Below are 24,220 nucleotides of genomic sequence, written 5' to 3' on the forward strand. Positions count from 1 at the left end.
TTTAAGATCCTCTGTCTAATGCTATTAAAGTAAAAACGCCATTGTTGAATGTGAAATGTTTAATCTGCTTCTACTTTTTAGTTTTTACCTCCCCATAATAACCCGGAGAGTATAAGTGTTGGTGGGGCTAAACTATTGATGCAGTTTGTTATGCCATTTTAGAGATTTTTTGTTGACCGGTGTATCTTGCATGTAACTATTTATCCTTGAAGTACAGATCTTATGTGCCATTCCATTATTTGGTTTTCAATTGTTTATAGTTTTATACTCAAAGTTTGCATACACACAATCCCCTCTGTCTTAAAAAGATAGGGGTAAGGTCTACGTACACACTATCCTCCCCAAATCTCACTTGTGGGACTACACTGAGTATATTGTTGTTGTACTCAAAGTTTGAATGAATAGTACATAGGAATATCCCTCTCCACGTGTGGTTGTGAGCTAGTCCAAAGAATTAGTTAACTCTTGACCTTAATCCTCAGATAATTTTGAAGCATAAAATCCAGAAGAAATTTTTTCTTCTAGTATAACTGCAACGCTGAATTCCTCTAAGATACTGCATAATGGAATTATAAGGATGCCAAATTAAGGATAAGTGGCATGACCCGCCACATCATCATGCCACGTAGGTGCCACTTGGCATATATTTTTGCCATATGGAGGGCTACATAAGTTAGGGAAAAGATCTTGGTGGAATATTTTAGAATTAGTGTTATGACCCGCAACATCATCATGCTACGTAGGTGCCACTTGGCATATATTTTTGCCATATGGAATGGTTACATAAGTTAGGGAAAAGATCTTGGTGGAATATTCTAGAACTATGGAGAATTTCTTTGGAAATGTTCTAGATATTTATGCATTTGTATAAAGATTCTAGAGAAATATAGAGGTTTCGTTAGGAAGACCCTAGAACCCTATAGAATTGTTAGGAAAGTCCTTAGAAGAATCTAGCTGTATAGAATATTCTAGAGAAGGGACTTAGTTGTAAATATGGAAGGACTTGTAGAACAATTATTATTTACATACTAGCCCCCAGGTGATTAATATACATAGGCGCATTCATTTGTAATTCATCAACCAAGCTAAACTATTAAGCCCCCGTTTGGCCATACATTTTGGCAAGTTTTTTTCAAATTTTTTTTGAAAACATTGTTTGTCCATAGATTAGTGATCTGTTTTTGAAAAATTTCTGAAAATATTTTTCAAGTTTCCAAAATCTAGTTTATGGTAGATTTTGGGTGAAAATCAAGTTCCTACTCACAAAACTTCAAATTTTTTTCAAATAAAATGCATGTCCAAACATAATTTCAACTTCCAAAAATTATTTTTCAAAACTACTTCAAAAATTATTTTTTCAAGTTTCAACTCAATCTATGTTCAAACGCTAGCTAAGTTCTCTCTAATACAAAAGTTTCCTTTGGCAATTCTCATGTATTCTAACATTTCTTAGCGATCATGAGTGTAGTAGGACTGACTTGGCATAGCAAGAACGTGAGTAAGTTATGCAAGATCGTGAGCGAGTTGCTAAGTGCCGCACGTGTACTTAGTTAACAACTAAGGATGTGATGGCTGACTTGGCATAGCAAGAACGTGTCGTAAGTGAGTCACCAAGTGCCGCACGTGTACTTAGTTAATAACTAAGGACGTGACATAAGAGAACTTAAATTATAAGGATTGCTGTTATAATGCAGGAGTGTAGCAAAAGATGAATTACCAGCAAAATGGCCTCTTATCAAGTCCCCTGATATCCCCTGCTTCTTTAACTCTAAAAGGATCTGCACAAAATCCTTAACTAGCAGTCTCGGGCATTTTTCTAACCAGTTCCCTGAAAGGACTAGGATTTCTCTTCAAAACACCAAGAAAGGAAGGATCTTTATTCCTTCCATTTCCGCTAGCAAATTTCTTTTAAATATTTGAAACACGACTCTGTGCAGCAATGTCAGAACAATATTTGGGTTTACATAAAAACTGACATGTTTGCTTATTTGTTTCAACTCTTTCGGCACACTGATAAAAACTGGCATCCTCAATGGAGTTACCAAGTATACCTTGCACTGATCAATAAGTTTGATTTTGTACTTCTTTTGCCACATATAGAAAAGACATTAATTTCAGAAAGAAAAAGGAATAACTAAATAAGGGATCCTCTTCACCTTTAACTCATCTGCTAAAGCAAGTCAACAACCAAAAAAAAAAAAAGCAATGGGAAAAGAGATGACTGACTCAAAAAGATAGTACAAATTGCATATAGCCGGATGAATAATCCCATTAGCACTCAAAAATAAATTATGCTCCTTGAAATTCAATCTGAATCAGAGGAATATTGAGGCTTCAGTGTCACTACCAACTTAGACAGTGTCTCTCCCATGTCTTCCACTTCATCTTTTCCAAAACCCCAACTTTGGAGCAATGGCGCCCCAAGGGCTCCTCGGTCAATACCAAACTTACGAAGGTTTCCAAGTTTACCTTCCAAAAAGGGCAAAACAGCAGTGCTTGAACGTAATCTTGTTACCATAGGAAAGGATTGGACTTCAAGAGATCCCCTAGATGAGGAACCTGAAATTGGGGTCTCCAATAGCTCACCATGTTGGCCAACCATATTGCCAAAGATCGAAGGGAAAGGCAAGGGTATCGGAAGAGGGCAAGTAGCAACTGATAGGTGTGAGAATTTGGGCATAGTCAGTGAACTATCATATGCAGCCTGAACTGCATCCTTAACTTCATAAATTGAGGCCCTCTGGCTTCCTGAAAATTAAACGGGAAACTAAAGTTAAACAAATCAAGTATAAGCTGTATACAAAAAGGTGTAAATAGATGCACCATTAAAACTCATTGAATAAGCCAATATGCTTTTACAGGTGGGCATTCATTCACTCTACACATTTCAGATCTACACATCTCAGATTTCCCTCAGTTTCCTCGAAGTGATCTCTCACGAGTTAAAGTTACAAACAATCTAACAAACTACTATTTTATTTGCCATTTGCTTGGTCCCAAATCTAGTCCACTATTTAGGTAGGTTTTAACTTTGACATTAGTCCACATGGAACAGTGAAGCATCTCATTCCCAATCTTTTCTTTACTGTATCCAGTCCATTATCTCTAGATCTACAACAAATGAAAAGCTTGCAAAATCATCTCACATAGCAGGGATTTGATAGTAATATTTTAATCTGTAATTACTCGTTAGCAGTTCAAACCAGGTTAATTTAATGAAATTTACATACAGCAGTATAGCCTGAACTTCACTTTAGTAAAAGCAGCAATAAAGATAGGTAATATGGCATATATTAAGCAGATGGAGTCTGTAAAGAGATGAGAAAGCCAGTATGAGAATAATCAAACGCAAGTCCCAAGCTATAAATAGGACGAGAAGGCTGAGCAGCAAATGTAAACAATATAAAAGGAAATATGCTAAAGATCACATCAAATACCAGATGTAACTGCTCCATGAATGTTCATCGTTTCCACTGCATGTAAATCTTCAACATCTTCTGCTACATCTGGAGTCAAGGGCTGCAAACTTCCGAGTAAGGATTGCTGAGCCTGGTTTACTGGGGACAAAAGAGTCTCCAACATCAGGTGTTGAGGTAATTGAAATGACTTCAGAAGAATGAAAGTGGCAGGAAAAGAAAGCATACCACTTAAAGAAGGTGCTGGCATGGCAACATCCAATACAGTTACCATGTTCTGCCTCATTTGGCCTGCTAGCATTTGTACAATTCCGTACATATCTAGAGCACCAGATGTACAGATTGATTCGGCAGAAGGCCCAGATTGTTTCATCCTAAAAGGAAGACTAAACGAGTACATCGCAGACGCATACACTGCACTGGAGTGGTAAGGCTTTTCGTCTTTAATGCAGAGAAACTGGGAAGCTCTACCTTGACAGTTACATAAATGCAAATATTAGCCACAGCAGGAACTCATATTCAGATTAGATGTTAAAATATGAGAAGCATACAGAGTAAGAGGTCATACGATAAGATTCAGTTAGAGAAGTTACGACCCACACAGAAGAAACTAGAAAAGAGAAAGGTAGACAAACAAGAGACAAGTTCTTAAAGGTGAAGAAAGAGTCTACCAACTATACAACAGCCATCAGTTTTAACATCCAGCGAATGAACTGGTAAAAGAGAACATAATCACCACCTAATAATTAGCTGTTAAACATACAAGTTTAGCACCCATGTTCTCCCCAGCAATTACTGAAGTCTCCAAGTTCTTTTGAAGCACATAGGATTAGTGGAATTCTTACTTCTTTTTTAATAAAGACGCATAGTTTAGTGGAATTCAAATTTGTTAATTCTGTTTTTTTTTAAATAATCTTAACATGTTAATTCTGTTTGATGCTAAAAATTGCTGAATCTTGTTGACAAAAATCACACAACTCCTTATGAGCGAGGAAAACACAAGTTTGCTTACAGCAAGTGAAAATGTGCAAGGCACAAGCCATGATATCTTCAAAAGACTATGGGTGGACACAGAAGCGGACCTAAGCTATGGGTTGAGGGGTCACGGGACCCCATTAGCCTCGGCAAAAACTCTGTATATATCTTATATATATATCTGTACATATAGAGACGGGACCCCTCAAATATTTTATTTGTGACCCCATAAAATAGAAAGGGGAATGGCAGAGGTGGTTGTTCGGGGCGGTTTTGTTTCATCCTTTGTTGGATGACGCGGGTTCAATACCCAACTTCAGCGTCTTCTCCTCCTATCTATTTTTGTTCTTTTTTCTCCCCATTTATTTTTGTTCTTTTTTCTCCTCCTTTCTATTTATATTTGATAGCAAACTACTTTATTTTTTTTTTATCTTTTTTTGAATTCAATTATAGTTTACTACTAATACATAATAGTCAATTTAATTAATTTTATTCCTTTTCAAATCCCCCCCTCCCCCCTCTCTAATTTTAAAAGCCTCAAATTGCACAAATTGCAACATATCGCTCCCCTTAAATCCTATCTATTTTTGTTCCTTTTTCTCCTCCTATCTATTTTTGTTCTTTTTTCTCCTCTTTTCTATTTATATTTGATAGCAAACTACTTTATTTTTTACTTTTATCTTTTTTTGAATTCAATAATAGTTTATTACTAATACATAATAGTCAATTTAATTAATTTTATTCCTTTTCAAATATTCCCCTTAAATTTAAAAGCCTCAAATTGCAAAGTATCGTTCCACAAATAGAAAAATACAAATCATTTTGGCACAAATCTTCTTCAACAACTACTTTGACACCGTCTCGACAATGGCACCTAAGAGAGACTCTTCTTCAGTTCTTTGACTATTAACATACTCTTAATCTTAATTTCTTTAATAAGTTTTTGATAATTTAAAGTTTGAGCGCCCTTTTGATCACTGACCCCCTTTTTTAAATTAAAAAACTAGAAATTTCAAAGTATGAAACATGCATAATCAAACACCTTCCTATCCCATATCACCTATTTTGCGAAAAAAATTCTCTCTGTGTGGTGCTTTCTTTTTCTTTAGAACTTCTTGTTTATACTTGTATGATAAGTCATTATAATCATTAAGTTTTCAAAGAGTTGCACGCCGAATTTTATCGCTAGTGATAAGCATACGGTGGTGCCCCCGCCGTGCTCAAATCCTAGGTCCGCCTCTGGGTGGACATATGTGAACTCATGGGTTGGCTACTTATAAATATTAATATAACCTTTTAAGTATCTCTTTGTTGTGGCCTACGAGTCCATACAGACAAATAATCTCCTTTGGATGGACTAGCATGCAGCACGAACTTGCAACTCAATTTAGTTCAACAGCTTCATTAAAAAAAATGAATTTTAATTTAGTTCAACAAAGGAATCTAGGATGCTCGAGACAACCATATTTAAGGAACTTGGGCAATTTTATTGAAAGAATCTCACTATGAGAATAGCAGTTCTTACTTCCACTCAAGGAGGGCAGACCAACAGGGATAATCAATTTACATAACTCTGATAGCCTTGAAAATGAGACTGCATCGTGAAGATTACGCGAGATAGCTTGCTTGCGGCCTTTGGAATCCATGTGCAAGCTAGGAGTACGTGCATTATATAGTAAAACGGGGACGTTCGGATACTCATCTGCAATGTTCTCCAGAAATGCTGCAGCTACACCAGAAAACCCTCCAGAGTCATCAACAACGCATTGTATCCCCTGTCAAAGAGATATTAACAAAAGATCAACTCTTGCCAACAGGAAACAAACACAAGTGCAGGTGAAATCATGTTTGATTAGGCATTTATGCATAGACACATGTCAAGCAGTAAAGGAAGATGAAACCATTTGAGTCCAAAAAGAGTGCAAGATTTAAGATCTCAGAAAGCAAGGGGGAGAATGTATAGTCACGTTCCCAACATCAAGCTGAAAAGTTGATACTCAAACTGCTATAATCAAGCATCTGAATACCAGACGAATTTATACGAGGTTATTTAGGTCAGATATAAACCAATCGGACAATAATATTGGTCTGAGATGAGCTTAAATGGAGCAACATGATCAGTGAGGATTCATCAGACTTTCAACTTGCTTGGCATCCAGGTGTAGTTGTTCATGTTGTTGATAAACCAACCTGACAACAGATAAGATATTATAGTCTGGTAGTATAGTGAGGCTGCCCCCAGGGCTTTGGTTCAATGGTAAGGACGCAACACATGAAGTGCGGACTTGTCACACATCATAGGTTCGGACCCTGACATGGACAAAAGGGTTGGTATTTAAGTTGGGAGGAGGGTAGATGAGCTGGCTCATACTCCCGTAGTTTCAAACCTGTTGATACCTCACAAAGTGGACCGACAGGAGATTTCACCAATATTAAAAAATAAAACTACTGTGAAGTTTTAGAGCACAGGACTAAAAGTAAGCGTATTGATACTCAACGAGGATAAAGTTCATTCAACATCAAAAAGAACTTACATACAAGACAAACAATGCTGCCAAACATGTAGAGAAATAGTAAATATGATCTTACTGGGAAGAATTACAACCATTAGATGGCACAAGTTTTAGGTGGTTGATCTGCCCACAAACCCAATGGTGTTTGTGAACAACAAAAAGCCAGCCAGAAGAACAATTGATCAACAATTGGCCATGGAAATTGTTCTGGAGAACTAAACCTCCAACGAAAGTCATATGCTTCAGTTGGATAGCAATTCGGGAAGCATGTTTCACTCAGGAGTCAGGACAATCTCATCAAAAGAAGCTGTCAGATTCCAAACAGATGCTATATGTGTAGGCAAGCTGCATAAACTACCAACCACCTTCTTTTGCACTGTTCAGTTGTCTATGACATTTGGTGTATGTTCTACTCTATTTTTGGGCTAAGTTGGGTCATGCCACAAAGTACCAAAGAGGCGGTTGAAGTTTGGAGCTCATGGAAAGTTGGCAAATCTATCAAGAAGATCTGAAACATGATACCAGCATGCATTTTTTGGGTAGTATGGACAGAAAGGAATCATATGTTTTGATGGTTTATCAACTTAAAATCATGCACTCAAGGCTAAATGTTTTTTGTTACTCTTTAGTGTAAACTCTCCCCTGTAAATTCCCCTGAGCTTTTTTTGGATTTTGTTAGTTCCCTGGAACTATAGTTAGCCTATTCTGGAGCTAACACTCATCTGTTGTACTTACCATCTTGCATCTTCTTGATGCCATTAACAAATTTTATTACTTCATCACAAAAAAAAAAACCAGCAAGAAGAAATAGTAACCTAAATATTTCAATCATAAGTACCTGAATATGATCACATTCTTCAATGAAGAAACGAAGCCTATCATCTATTTCTTCACCGTGCTGATGTCCACAAAATGCATCCTTCCCCAGTGCATAATTATCGAAATCCTGAATATCTACCCATAATCCACTTAATTCATACAAACTCTGTGGATGATAGTGCACTTTTGAAAAGTCTGTCCAATATTGAACATCACTTTCCAAACATTCAACGATATCCTTATCTTGAATTTCTCCTTGAGAACTGTCGTTCCTATTGTCTAAAGCGGCTTTGTCCATGCTCTCCTGTTCTTCCTCACTTAAACTTTGCAAGAAGAGATTCCTTCTTAAAGGTTCAGATGCATGAGTTGCGACTCTACCCTTCCTGCACATTTGTCTGAAGACCTTCAGCATATATGAAATTAGTAAACCTTCCCCTCATCACCATCAATGTGTAAATGTCCTGTTGGCCTTTGTGTTTTTTTGATAAGTTATTTTTATAAAGGGGCCTTTTTTATAGTGATTTTGCATCTTTGGATGAACCAGCTTTTTTCTCCTTACATTTATTTCTTCTCGTTTTTCTTTTTCTTTTTCTATGTCTTTTTCCCGGGGTGGGGGGAGGGGGGTGAGGGGGAGAACATGTCGTGCCTTACTTTGTGCCATACTATTTTAACACATGGATTGAAAGATAAACAGATTTAGAGTCTCACCATGTCATAACATCCAAGCTTTTGGCTGGGATTTGATTGTACAAAGATCCACGTGAACTCAAAGATCCAAGGGACCCTATCATGTTACCATTTGTTAGATCAATTAACTGAGTTATGGACAACTTATTCTCTAGCATAATATGAAAATATGTTGTTCTTTTCCTCTGCTTGTTGGTTTCACCAATGGGTGACAGCAGAACAATTCATAACTTAGGTAAAAATGTGATTATGCCTAGTAGACATCTTCCAGTCATGAGATGATATAATGTGCACATATATTCGTGGAGAACGAGTCAACAAATGATTAGTTGGAATGACATAAGTAAAACAGATAAGCTTTGAGGTTAAGCCTATGCAATTATAATTTGAGTATTGCAACATATGTGCTCCATACAGGGTATTACAGTAAACTTTAAGAAAGGTATTTCTGCCTCGGCCAACTCTTTGATCATAATTTGTTCATTTCAATAATTAAGAATATAACCCCTCAGATACATAAGGTGTAAGTCTGTGGAAAAAGTGTAAAGACAAGAACTAGGAAAACAGATCGAGTTCTACCAAACTTTCCAGATTTTTCCTGCTTGAAATATACTTGTCCTGATCTGTGATTCAAATTTTATAGAACATTTCTTTTTCTTTGTCCATCATTCTGTTAGCACTGTTATGATCAATATCAAAATGTAATGACTACTCCAGCAACAGTGATTTCAATGAAGAAATCCTGGCTTCAACATGCAAACAATAGTTGAATTTCAAAATAGATAATTCAACCACAGAGGTTCAACTACACAGCACATAATTGCGAGAAGAATAGAGCTCGCCTCCACTTAAATTCCACCCATCTCTGATCTTACATGAAAATTCAAATTCTAATTAAAGAAAGACTTGGAACCAGCCAAAATCATTATTGAATATGGATGCAGAAATGCTATTGAACTGCGTCAAAAATAGCTCCTCGATTATTTTGATCTTTATTACAACCATACCTACCACAAACTACAAAGCTCCTGTTTAACCTTCATATCATATATAATTTATTTTTTTAATCCGAGTCATGTCCTATATAATGTGCGTACAAGCTAACTGCTAAATATTCTAGTGTAGAAGATATGGAGGTAAGGCAACTTCCAAAGAAACCTATTTACTTACTAGCTTGAGGTCCCACATATTCTGATTACCACTAGAAGAGTAGGCAGTAACAAGAAGATTCATGCAGTTCCAAGATAACAGTATAGCATAAACCCCAAACCATGGTGCTTAAGAAAAAGAGATCTTTGAGGCAACTCCACATGACAATTAGATAATATACCTTGAAAATTTACTGAGACCATTCGAGGGGTGTATGTAAGGACGCCCTACATTCCAAAAATGTGAGAGAGTAGCTCTAAGTATGTGATAGCTATATAACAAGGACATAATCCACGATAAAGTTTATGATCAGATAACTCACCTGCTGAGTTTCACCAGTACGATACAACACGTCCATATCAAGACCATGATTTCTGAATACTTGATCAGTCCCAGGGCTTTCAGCCAATCCAAGTAATTCATCCTTCAATGTTCAACATTGAGTAAGAAAATATTAGCCAACAAAATCAGTAGTGCTTAACCAACTCGCAGCCTATTACCCTGAATTTACAACCAAGAACTGGGAACATTGTTACCTACTCCAGTAGGAACTTATACTAGAAATGGAAATGTGGGAGAAAAAAAGAGGAAGAAAAATAAAAGATATCAGCAACCTGAATAAGAGAGCCTCCACTTTAAATTAAATCAGCGGATGGAGCTATGATCAAAATCCTTATCCTTTGTCAAAAATTAACTGTGGTGCTTCACAAACTACTGAAACTAGGTTTCTGACTTACTGATTTTTTAATTTAACGCATCGATTGGCAATATAATGAGCACAAGATGATCACAAAGATTAACAAAAAAAACTAGTATCATAGAGTCTTTGAAATATTTGCTTCATTTTCATCTTTTTTCTTTCTTTCTTTTTTGGGTCTAATTAGATTGTAAACTAGTAATTTCAATTAGGAGCACCCACATTTTTTTCCGCCGAGCCCCATAGCTCTAGCTAGACCTAGATATTACATGGAAGATAAATGGTTACTGCCAAAAAGCCCTCAACCACAGTGCCAAGTTTAGGGGTGGGAAAGATTGTAGCAGCCCACACAAGATTCTAATTTTTGAAATAACTCATCTTAAAATGTCATTTGATTGCTCATGGTAAGAAAAAACAATAAGTTGTATATAAAATTACTCATTTTAAAACTGCAAAAAACATAACCTCAAAGGAATTTACTACCTTAGCGTCTGTCTAAAACAAGCAAATGGGCATTCGATAAACCTACATATTTAACTAAGCGTGACAGCTAAAGAGAACTGAGCTGCTTCTTGAATTAGACACAGACAAATAGCAGTAAAAGGGGGTTTACCTGGAAGTTCCAGAAGTGAGAGCCAATAAAGTTGGCATAATTCCCCACTTGAACAGTTACGATTTCTCTCATACTCGACAAGGAACAAGACGACGTCTACAACAGTGGAACTGGACTGAGTCACCCTTATTGGCGCACGATATAGGAAAGAGAGGGAAAACGCCGCCGTCTTTGTATTTTTCCGTCAGAAACCTTGTATACTTGATAATAATGTTTACTTAAAATCAAACTAATTTACCTTTAAAGGAAACATTATGCCGGAATTGAAATAAACATATACACTACTCCTACATTTTATCATTTATTTATTTGGTATGAATATTAATATTAAACTAATATTATTACACTTTCGAGTATCGTATATTAGAAAGCTATCTTTTGAGGAGAAAATTATATAATTTATGAGAAATATTTAATTTTGACAATTTATATATATTGATGCATATGTACATAATTTGCACTTAAATATGCTTATTGTTAGATGAAGGGAAACATTGAACACCTTAAAATATTAGTTTCATAGATCTTTTACGATTTTTTTAGCTGCAATATTGATGGTACTAATAAGTTTTGATTAGTAAATAAGAAAATTAGGACCCAAAAAAAAAGTTCAGCATAACACAAAATTGAGAAAGTATATAAAAATAATAATGAGACCTACCAATTGACATACTTTCAAGGCACTTCAGTTGTGTAGACCGCTAAAAATGGTATACTTGGTGTGAAATTTAAAGTTCAAACTAATTAACATTCCGAAGCTTTTTTATACTAAATAAAAATCTTAATAATAAATGTAAAATTACAAAATATAAAAGAAACATCTAATGGTTGAACAAACTCAATTTCAAGGGTATTAGTTGATGTTATTGAATTACTTAAAACTTGAAGCAAAAGGTCTTCATTCTTATTTAAAATGAACGCTTACTGTTGATCAAAGGAGACTAGCGCTTATGCTCATTCGTAACAGTGAGAGGCATAGACTAGTGCAGAAGCGGACCTAAGCTACGGATTGAGGGGTCACGGACACCATTAGCCTCGGCAAAAACTCTATATATATCTTATATATATATCTGCACATATAAAGACGGGACCCCTCAAATATGTTATTTGTGACCCCCATAAAATAGAAAGGGGAATGGCAGAGGTGGTTGTTTGGGGCAGTTTTGTTTCATCCTTTATTGGATGACGCGAGTTCGATACCCAACTTCAGCGTCTTCTCCACCTATCTGTTTTTGTTCTTTTTTCTCCCCATCTATTTTTGTTCCTTTTTCTCCTCCTTCCTATTTATATTTGATAGCAAACTACTTTATTTTTTATTTTTATATTTTTTTGAATTCAATTATAGTTTACTACTAATACATAATAGTCAATTTAATTAATTTTATTCCTTTTCAAATCCCCCCCTCTCTAATTTTAAAAGCCTCAAATTGCACAAATTGCAACATATCGCTCCCCTTAAATCCTATCTATTTTTGTTCCTTTTTCTCCTCCTATCTATTTTTGTTCTTTTTTCTTCTCCTTTCTATTTATATTTGATAGCAAACTACTTTATTTTTTACTTTTATCTTTTTTTGAATTCAATAATAGTTTATTACTAATACATAATAGTCAATTTAATTAATTTTATTCCTTTTCAAATATTCCCCTTAAATTTAAAAGCCTCAAATTGCAAAGTATCGTTCCACAAATAGAAAAATACAAATCATTTTGGCACAAATCTTCTTCAACAACTACTTTGACATCGTCTCGACAATGGCAGCTAAGAGAGACACTTCTTCAGTTCGTTGACTATTAACATACTCTTAATCTTAATTTCTTTAATAAGTTTTTGATAATTTAAAGCTTGAGCGCCCTTTTGATCATTGACCCCCTTTTTAAAATTAAAAAACTAGAAATTTCAAAGTGTGAAACATGCATAATCAAACACCTTCCTATCCCATAGCACCTATTTTGCGAAAAAAATTCTCTCTATGTGTGGTGCTTTCTTTTTCTTTAGAACTTCTTGTTTATACTTGTATGATAAGTCATTATAATCATTAAGTTTTCAAAGAGTTGCACGCCAAATTTTATCGCTAGTGATAAGCATACGGTGGTGCCCTCGTCGTGCTCAAATTCTAGGTCAGCCTCTGAACTAGTGCACAACTAAATAACTTATCGGGTTCCAGTAAAACTGAAGTAATTATATTATATGGGTCGTCTTAAACCTGGAGTTGAAATCTAAATCGTAAGCCAACATCAGATCCTCCAACTTTCTTTTTTTGCTTTCTTGCTCATATCAATGGTTAATAAAAAAGTTAAGTGATAGAAACTAGGAGTCCACCAAACAATATAGAGAACTAGGTTCTCTATATGTTCCCACAATAAATATGTAGTAAATAAAGGACACATGATATTTACGTGAAAAACTACTTGCTCAAGGGATTAAAAACAACTATCTACCCTAGTAGGATTTCAACTCCACTAAACCGAGCAAACTTCATATTACAACTTATTTCAACTTAGGAATTAAACTCTTAATCTCTCACCCATTACAATAACTTTATAGCCCTTTGCAATAACTCTATTACAAAACAATAAACATTGACTAACTCTAGTCAAGAAACTAAACCAAAAAATGATTGAAATCTGTCCTACAAAGACACTTCTTGAAAGTAGTGTAGAATTATAAATGAAGAACAAAATGAGAAAGGCTCTTAAACCTAAGGACTTAAGATATCTATAGTCTCTAGATCTGGTCTTTGAGGTTGTATCAACTTTGTTCTTGAGAAAGGTGGTGGCTAACACTTGAGAGAATATGATTTTTGATTTGCAAGTGTTGAATGAAACCTATTGCCTCATCTTGATAACGCATGAGTGAGGTCAAGAGAGATGATGCAAGGGAGTGTCCATTAGTTTGGCCTTAGCAAGCTATAGTTGTGTTGTTGTACTACTGTTAGACAGTACAGTACAAATGTCACGCCCCGATCCTGGGGCGAGAGACTGGCACCCAATGTCTCACCTATCCTTGCGTACTAACTTGCAACTAAGGGACTCTGAACATATGATGTCATACTTTGGCCATGGGCCACACTGCAAGATAACTGCGAATGCTGACTAAATGTCAATATATAACTGGACTGACAAGGCCATCATAACTATTACAGCTGACAAACCAACCAAATATACATACAAGGCATGCAAGCCCAACATATTGCACTAACTCACATGATATGTATACAAGCCTCTACTGATGGATATACTGTGATCAGAACAACTCCCCGACCTACTCATAACATATATACATATATATACAAGATATACATAAGGCTCTAGACCCGGAAACTCCGAAAGGCATGGAGCTTACCGATCAAGCTAAACTCAGGCAACACTTATTGAGAAAGCCTACCCGTCTGTCTGTCTGACCTGCACGCATGAAGTGCGGCGCCCCCAGAAAAGGGACGTCAGTACGAAATAATGTACTAAGTATGTAAGGCAATATACTGAAAGCTGAAACTGAACTGATAATATAATAACTGCAAGTAGCTGGAAGTCAAAGATAATCTGAAGATGTGCTTACCTGCTGATACTGGCTCAACTCTCTTAATATAGTAAGTAAAATAGATGTCTGACCCTATAAGGCTCGGTATATATATAACTGCTCTGTCGTAGTAGGCTCGCTCATAGGCGCTCGGCCATACTAGGCTTTGTATCTCGACCAACTGGGCTCGCTCATAAGCGCTCGGCCATAGTAGGCTCGGTATATGTATAACTGCTCTGCCGTAGTAGGCTCGCTCATAGGCGCTCGACCATACTAGGCTCTGTATCTCGACCAACTGGGCTCGCTCATAAGCGCTCGGCCATAGTAGGCTTGGTATATAACTTACCATCTGATCAGATGTTGCTCAATAGGGGCCTACCCATCGATTATAGCTCGATGGTAATGCAAATACTTTTATACTGTATATATAAACTCTCTACTCTTTTGACTGGAAGAATGAAATAATCAAATGAATATGAAGTCCCGATAAGTAGAATATTGTAACTAACAAAACTAGGAAAATATACGTAATTTGCGAGACTAGCAAAACATACGTAAATTTAGGGATATGAATTTTTCTTTATGCTTCGTTATCAAACTTGTGTAATGACAAGATCATGCCAAAATTAAGGAAGAGTTTAGCCTTAACATACCTGAAATAGAAAAAACTCTGTATAATATTTCTGGAGAAGATTGTACCGTACTCCTTTAGAATCGCAAAATTCCGTTGCTATAACATTATGTAGTATTTGTATGAAGGATTGAAGCAATATCACGTTGCAAGATGATATAGTATTCTTTCTTGAAATGTTGATGAAGATCTGATTCTTGCCAAATTGAAATTAGAGAGGTTTTATGATTTATATTGTGTGGGCCCCACATTGGCAAGGTGACTAAGCCATAAATTACCAAGATTTTGCAACCTTAAAGTGTTGTTTATGAGCCACTAAATTGAGCAAGAGGGGCTGCCACGTTGGGGCCTCATCTAGGACTTATCTTGGTCTTAATTTAATAATCACTAATCCCTTAATTAATTAATTAACCCTTCATTAATCAATAATCAACTAATTACCCATCTAATTAATAATTATCTCAAATTACTTAAAATACACTTTTAATATACTTTATATATCATACTGTCATGGTCATGTGGTACCTTGTATGGAACTAGTCTATAAATACCGGGTGTTATAGCTCGGACCACATTTATATATATTCCAAATTGCCAAACTTTGATAAAATTTATTTTCTTTGACTTGCTCCCCCTTTCACCTTCATGAATTTATTTATCACTTGTGAAATAGCATAATCCTTATAATCTCCAAATAATCTTTTCCTTGGACTGATATCAACTACCTTACGATAAATTCAACGTAAAGTACTGCAGGGTGCAAAATTATCGTAACTTATTACTGCGAAGTGTAACATCATCGTAATGTAATACTGTTAGGTGCAACACTATCATAACTTAATACTGCGAAGCGTGACTCACCATAATGTAATACTGCAAAGCATAACATCATCGTAATATATTACTGAAGAGGGTAGAACCATCGTAATATTTTACTGCAGAGCATAACATTGACGTAATACTGCGGGGCGTAACATTATTCCCCCCTTTGGAATATTCGTCCTCGAATGTTGACTGATGCACTTATCATTTTCATAACTTATATCTTTCGAATACTTTAGAACTTCCCTTGCCATCCAGGCGACTGTTCTGTGAATGAGTCCAAAGTCCAGGGCATTCCCCCTTAGGCCTCCTTCTCACACCACAACTTGTAGTCAGAATCCTTCCAATCTCGTAACTGTTGCTACCTTTCATCATGCAGCCTGTACAATTTTGATCTTGTAAGTGTGTCTAATCTCTAGGCTTCATACGTAGAATTTGATAAAATGTCCCTTTGGGCATATATGAGTATACTGAAGTTCTTCGCTTTGTACTTTGTTGAATTCACGAATATTGCTATATCTCATCGCATAGGTCTGTTTAGCCATCCATATGAATTTACTGCCATAACTCTTACTTTAATTTATCATTGCTAAGGTCTGCTACCAAATCCTAATTTACTCTCGTTGCTTATTCCATGTGTATAACTTAAGTCCTTTAATGTTTCCTCATTACTGCTCATATTTAGAATGACGGTCTAATCTCGTCTCATACTTTTTCACTTTTGTCCATCCATTGTTGATTCACCTCAATATTGATCTACAATATACTACTGATAACTTGAAACTTCTTACGTAATACTTTGCCCCTAGGGCTTACGTTACCTCAAGAATATTCGAAGTGATTCCCATAATCATATTTCATAGTGTCTCAATGTGATTCACCTTATTGAGGGGGTATCCAAATCCTGTACCGTCCATGAAATCTTTTTTTTTTTCAAATCATTACTCAATCGAAAGCCCAAATATCATTCTTTATCTATCACAATTACACCTTTATTCTATTACCAGGGCAGCATTCCATCTCTTCTAATTGCTATTAGTCTTAGACTCATTTGAGTTCATTCAGGCTATAGTGAGCTTTGTATAACTTAGAGAAACCATTTGCTCTTCTTGTTTTCGTGGGCTTAATCCTGATGACTTATCCATTTTCGTTACCTTCTCACTCATCCGTTCTTATCCTTACTCCTGTCTTCTAGAATCTTGTCGTTTCATCATACAATAGCTTGTGACCTACACATATCTATTTATATTACTTGCAACATTTCAACTTGCTTGCATCATATATTTTCTTATGTCATTTTGGAACATCAAGCGAGACATCACATCGTCTCTAACTCTTCTTTACTCTCTTTGTCAGGATTTTCGATACCTAGACCGTAGGCTGGAAGATATGCTAATGACGATGCCGTTATTATTCCTAGATACTGAATCCTCGTGCTTAGCCTATTATCCGAAGTATGGAGTATTCACGATCTTCTACTTTTGAGTATCTCGTACACTGTTCAGTTTCACCTTTCTTACCTTAAAATAGCCATGTTCTCAAGCACGACTTCTATAATTTTCTAGGTTCGATAATCAAACTCCTAATGTACTTCGTTGATGTAACTCTTTAGTTTCTTCTTCGTTCTAATCAGCCTTTAAGTAGGCTTAAGATATCTTCCGATCTATGGCTCATGGTATTAGTCATTACCTTTTCTTTTTATGGGCATTATGGATTATCCATGATAGAATCTTTTAACAACTCTATCCTTTGTCCATGCCCTAGGCTCAATTCCTTTCTTTAGCTTATACTGGGATCTTCTACGGCTGTATGATTATCAATGTATATGCTACATATATAAAACTCCAAAATGTTTAAGTGCATTCATAACGTATTCTGGGTCATTAATCGAATAATTCTTTTCGTTCCATCTCAGCTTTCTAATCAATTACTGTTCCTAGCCTTTTTGCCCCCTTGTTGTATGCATACTTAGCTTATCTTAGTTCCTGCGCATGTCGAAGTTTTCGTGCAACTTCATATGATCTCGAATATTACTTTTGATTCTTGATTCTTTTTTCTTTTTTCTTTTTTACCCTCACTCATTAGCCATGGTAGGTGCCACTTTCTTTTGGAGTGCTTCGAATATTGTTGTGAGACTATTGTTATGTGACCATTTTCTCTTTAGGTCGCTGTGCTTACGTAAAAACCTTCTTCCTTATTTCCTCAGCTAATCTTTTGTTTTAGTATTTAGGGAGAACCCTTGACTCTCGTAAAGTTGTAAGCTTATTACGGACCTTTTTGATGTCCTTACTTGCCTATAATCATCCGTAGTTGCTTACTTCCATGCCCTTGTGCTTGTAGGGTTGCTTCTGAACTGTTATTTTGACAGCCTTCCTAGTGATATTTTCTTTTATCCTGGTAACACTCATACGGTACCTTTAACTACCCCCACTCCTATTTGAATATAGCTCAAGTATTATAATGATATTACTGCGAGACTAAATTCTCCATGTTGGGGTTTACTGCATTTACCTTGCATGATCTACTGATTTGTCTGTAACTTTTTGTCTAGTCATGACTAGACTCTTCCTAAATCAACTACTAACTACTCGTCGACCCATTCTCATATCCATATTCCGCGTAATCTTTCTTGGGTTATTTCCTTTGTCTTAACTTACGTCTCGCACTGGCTCCTTATTTATTAATAACAGCTCGGGCAGTAACCTTTACTTTCTCTCCATGACGTCGTACTTGCATAATATTCTTGAATTGTAGGATATTTGTAAGATTTGGATAAGTGTCATCTCATTCTTTCATTTATCGCATTCTTCCTTTACCATTCCATAGTCAGTAGAACCACTTAATTCTGACTTAATGTCACATCATTCCATATTCCCCTCTTTAGGGGTGTACTAAGAGCTGAAGCCACGAGGATCTACCTATAGATGTTTTACCTATTCATCTTTGGCGTCTTTTTATATCATCAATGACCCTTACTCGCCTTGCGGTAATCCTTCTGTACCAAGGATAACAAAATTCCTCACTCACAATGGTGGCATTTAGTGTAACAGGCACATATAGTTCATTAAGCTTAACTTTGCTCACATTGCTTGCTTTAGGAAAGCGTTTTCCTGAATGACCATCCTCCCGAATTCGTCATGGATCATCTTCTGTTGTCCATTCTATTATTGCCGAAATGCGATATGAAATTCTCATGATGCTGACTGTTACCAAATCACTTAGTCCCTAATTCATATTTAGTTTATCTTATTCACCAGCCCATACTGATTTCTATTACTCTGGGGTCTAACTTTTCCTTTTAGTAATCACGCTAGAGTTGCGAACTTATTTCTCAAAATGAGGACATGACTGTATGGCCTATACTTTTTTGTTGCTCTAAGGCCTATCACCCCTCGTCTCTTCCTTCACTTGACTATAGATTTTGTAATATTGTCATCTTTTGATATACCATTGTCATCCATGTACTACATATTACTCATAATGCTTCATTAACTCTTTTCTTATTTCCCACTAACATTTATGCCTATCACTTTATTCTGTAAACTCGGACAAGAGATTCTTTTGCTCTTAGCTTCCCTTTGCTCTATCCAATAGCTCTTCAAGTTGCTTAACGTTCTCGCTTTACTAGGGACGTGAACCACACTAAGGTAATATGTATCCCTTCAAGGCTTATAGTGCATGTCTTTGTAGTACTCATGCCTGGCTGCACTATTTTAAAGTGTATCATCTGGGTGTCTCACAAGAAGATCTATTAGCACATTTGCAATATCCTTCGAAAATATCAACTGACACAAACAAGTCATTCATCGTATCTTCTTATACTACTTATATTAACCCCCATAAGGCATAACTGGGATTGGTACGGCCAATTGTACATACCTCTATTACTGTTGAGGGTAACTCTTAATGCTTATATTTTTCTGCCGGAACTGTAACACTTTTATTGACTGGGCGCTTCGTACCCTTCTTCACCTTGATTCTTTTACTTTTTGAAAGCATTATCTTTTACCATAAATGTGGATAAATATTATTGCCTTAAGGTTACTTATCAAGAGGCTTACACCTTTCAGTACCCACATGATCTACTGAAGACCTCACAGTTACTCATCATAAGTATGATGCAAAGTCGAGTTCCTCTGACTCAGCTCTTCCATAGCCAAGTCTTTTACCAACCGTCTTTGTGGATGTAGGTATCGTCTTATTATGAGTAAAATAGAAGTTAGGAATTTGAATTCTTACAAATGAGCTCTACTACAAGATCTAGAGTAAGAAGAAAGAGTGACAATCCTAAATGCCCTGTAGCCTCCTGCTTATAAGCATGGTGCACGACACACCTATAAACAAGACTCTACTAGACACGGCTTGTAGACTCCCTAGGACAGAACTGATCTGATACCACTTTTGTCATGCCCCGATCCTAGGGGGCGAGACTGATACCCAGTGCCTCACATATCCTTGCATACTAACTTGCAACTAAGGGACTCTGAACATATGATGTCATACTTTGTCCATGGGCCACATTGCAAGATAACTGCGAATGCTAACTAAATGTCAATATATAACTGGACTGACAAGGCCATCATAACTATTACATCTAACAAACCAACCAAAGTATTGCACTAACTGACAAGATATGCCCACAAGCCTTTACTGATGGATATATTGTGATCAGAACAACTCCCCAACCTACTCATAACATATATACATATATATACAATATTTACATAAGGCTCTAGACCCAGAAACTCCAAAAGGCATGGAGCTTACCGATCAAGCTGAACTCAGGCAACACTTATTGAGAAGGCCTACCCGTCTGTCTGTTTGACCTGCACGCATGAAGTGCGGCGCCCCAGAAAAGGGACGTCAGTACGAAATAATATACAAAGTATGTAAGGCAATATACTGAAAGATGAAACTAAACTTATAATATAATAATTGCAAGTAGCTGGAAGTCAAAGATAATCTGACGATGTGCTTACCTGCTGATACTAGCTCAACTCTCTTAATATAGTAAGTAAAATAGATATATGTTCCTATAAGGATCGGTATATATATAACTGCTTTGCCGTAGTAGGATCGCTCATAGGCGCTCGGCCATACTAGGCTCTGTATCTCGACCAATTGGGCTCGCTCATAAGCGCTCGACCACAGTAGGCTCGGTATATGTATAACTGATCTGTCGTAGTAGGCTAGCTCATAGGCGCTCGGCCATACTAGGCTCTGTATCTCGACCAATTGGGATCACTCATAAGCGCTCGACCACAGTAGGCTCGGTATATAACTTATCATCTGATCAGATGTTGCCCAATAGGGGCCTGCCCATCGATTATAGCTCGATGGTAATGAAAATACTTTAATACTGTATATATAAACTCTCTACTCTCTTGACTGGAAGAATGAAATACTCAAATGAATATGAAGTCCTGATAAGTAGAATATTGTAACTAACAAAACTAGGAAAATATACGTAATTTGCGAGACTAACAAAATATACGTAAATTTAGGGATATGAATTTTTCTTTATGCTTTGTTATCAAACTTGTGTAATGACAAGATCATGCCAAAATTAAGAAAGAGCTTAGCCTTAACATACCTGGAATAGGAAAAACTCCGTATAATATTCCTGGAGAAAATTGTACCGTACACCTTTAGAATCGCAAAATCCCCTTGCTATAACATTATGTAGTATTTGTATGAAGGATTGAAGCAATATCACGTTGCAAGATGAAATAGTATTATTTCTTGAAATGTTGATGAAGAACTGATTCTTGCCAAATTGAAATTAGAGAGGTTTTATGATTTATATTATGTGGGGCCCACATTGGCAAGGTGACTAAGCCATAAATTGCCAAGATTTTGCAACCTTAAAGTGTTGTTTATGAGTCACTAAATTGAGCAAGAGGGGCTGCCACGTTGGGGCCTCATCTAGGACTTATCTTGGTCTTAATTTAATAATCACTAATCCTTTAATTAATTAATTAACCCTCCATTAATCAATAATCAACTAATTACCCATCTAATTAATAATTATCTCAAATTACTTAAAATACTACTCACTTTTAATATACTTTATACATCATACTGTCATGGTCATGTGGTACCTTGTAATGGAACTAGTCTATAAATACCGCATAAATACTGGGTATTTTAGCTCGGGCCGTATTTTACCCCAAAATGCAAAACTTGGACAAAATTTATTTTCTTTGAGTTGCTCCCCCTTTCACCTTCATGAATTTACTAATCACTCGTGAAATAGCACAATCTTTATAATCTCCAAATAATCTTTTCCTTGGACTGATGTCAACTACCTTATGACAAATTCAATGTAAAGTACTGCATGGTACAACATTGTCGTAACTTATTACTGCAAAGTGTAACATCATCGTAATGTAATACTACTGGGTGCAACATTGTCGTAACTTAATACTGCGAAGCGTGATATCACCGTAATGTAATATTACAAGGCGTAACATCATCGTAATATATTACTGCAGAGGGTAGAACCATCGTAATATTTTACTGCAGAGCATAACATCAACGTAATACTGCGAGGCGTAACAACAACAGTTTTTACAGCCGTAGAGTTGACTGCACGACAATCAGAGGAACTAATCCCTATATGTTCCCTCTGATATTCTCTTATCTAATTTCATTGAGAATTGAACCAAACATCTAATTTTCTTATCTGGTTCTCTCATGAAGTTTGTCAAATCATCAAAATAAAAGACGCATAATTTATCAATTTCTCCCTTTTTGATGATGACTAACTTGGAATTGATATTCCCCCTGAGAGTATATCATCCTTTCAATTTTTAAGTAACATATCTACTGCTAATCGGTACAGTGCAACAGCTTTTACAATATAGAATTAACTATACGACGGCCAAAGGAACTGATCACATCTGGTTCCTATCTGGTTCCTCGAGAACATTTGGCAAATCATCAAAATACAAAATAGCATAACTTATCAATTTTCCCCTTTTACAAACCTAGAATTGATATTCCCTCTAAGAACCAGATTCCTACATGTTCCCCATATGGATTAGACCGATATTTCTCATGAGAACCCGATTCCTTACATGTTCCCCCTATGGATCATACCGATAATCAATATGATAACATCAATGAAATGTTCCCCTTGCGAAACAGATCAATGGACCAATCTTTCACGCATAACACAACATATCCTTTGACAACCATCAATTCTGACCCCCTTGAACTTTCCCCTTTTGGAATCATTGAAAAGATTAACAGAAGAAGCACATGCAAAAAGAAGTTCAGCAACATTAACTCATATCACTTGGGCAACACAATATAAATAGCAACAAGAACAACAAATGAATATCATTGCACAAAATAGAGTAATTGCCCATAGTGGAGTAATTATAACAAAAGCACAGTAGTTTTAACAATACAGAATATGAAAATTTAAAAAACTAAAGTACCAATGTCATCAAATACAGGGATCAAAAGAAGATAGAAATTTGAGGGAATTTGGAACGGGTGAAAGACATGGATCACTGGGCAGGAAGAAAATTAAGGCTTTGATGAGGACCTGGTTATCTACCTCTCTAGGCGAGCTGAACCATCAGTCGAGACACCGTGAATCTAACCAAGCTTCTCCACATCAAGAACAAACCCTATCCTATTCACATCCAACATCAGAGAATCATTATCAGTAACATACAAATTTGCATAGAAGTTTTTACTTCTTCTTCATAAACTTTAGGACTTGGATGAATAAAGAGGTGATATTATTTTTGGAACTCAACACTGTCAAGAAGTTCCTCTATTTTTCAGCAATATCAGAGTCAAACACTCTGCCCAACATCACATTTTGAGACTTCAGAGTCTCATTCCTCTCTAACTCCGATAACTCAACCTTTTGCTTCTTTAAGGAAACAGGCCCCTCCCTCACACTACCCTTTCTTTTTCCGAGTTGTCAGGTCTCCCTCTTCTCTTTCTCAATCGCTTCAGCCTTATCATTTGTTGCATCTTTCTCAGCTGACTAGAAGGATCATGTCTCTCATTCAGTTCCCCCTTTTCTAGCACATTCACCATTCCTCCATCCTTCTAGGCTTCTACAAACCCAACAACAATTTCAGTCTCACTCTCTAGAATACTAGATCTACCTCATTCCCTTTCAATTAAAGTCCCATCAAAATCTACCAAAGACTTCTTAGGATTTTGATTCAGATGGAGCTAGGATTTTGAAAGATGACAAAGTTGGGTTCACTTCTGGCATATTTAGAGAGAGGGATTCTTTTTGAGACAAGGTTGATTATGGTTTAGAAGAAAAGAATCGGTTTTGGTTGGGTGTGAAAGAATGAAATAGTCTTTTGGGGGGAAGCGGATCAGTTCAGAAAAGGTTTAACATTTTG

General features: G+C 36.3%; 2 protein-coding genes across 2 annotated transcripts in view; one reads left to right on the forward strand and one right to left on the reverse strand.

Moving 5' to 3' along the window:
- The window catches only part of LOC107771234 (scarecrow-like protein 14), a gene marked incomplete in the record, with an annotated part of 34,834 nt that extends 13,544 nt beyond the window's left edge, over positions 1-21,290 (forward strand). The window contains 3 exon segments of the mRNA NM_001325096.1: positions 105-121; positions 10,218-10,238; positions 21,264-21,290.
- LOC107794551 (uncharacterized) lies at positions 2,059-11,081 on the reverse strand. Its single transcript, XM_016617049.2, has 9 exons — positions 10,870-11,081; positions 9,882-9,983; positions 9,741-9,786; positions 8,432-8,507; positions 7,743-8,106; positions 5,917-6,166; positions 3,645-3,887; positions 3,438-3,557; positions 2,059-2,748 (listed from the first exon to the last, which is right to left on the reverse strand). The coding sequence occupies exons 1-9, from the start codon at positions 10,939-10,941 to the stop codon at positions 2,306-2,308; spliced, it is 1,716 nt and encodes a 571-aa protein (XP_016472535.1). The 5' UTR covers positions 10,942-11,081; the 3' UTR covers positions 2,059-2,305.
- Positions 21,291-24,220: the final 2,930 nt, after the last annotated feature.

The sequence above is a fragment of the Nicotiana tabacum genome, chromosome 7 (assembly GCF_000715075.1).
Source record: "Nicotiana tabacum cultivar K326 chromosome 7, ASM71507v2, whole genome shotgun sequence".
NCBI classification, from domain to species: domain Eukaryota; kingdom Viridiplantae; phylum Streptophyta; class Magnoliopsida; order Solanales; family Solanaceae; genus Nicotiana; species Nicotiana tabacum.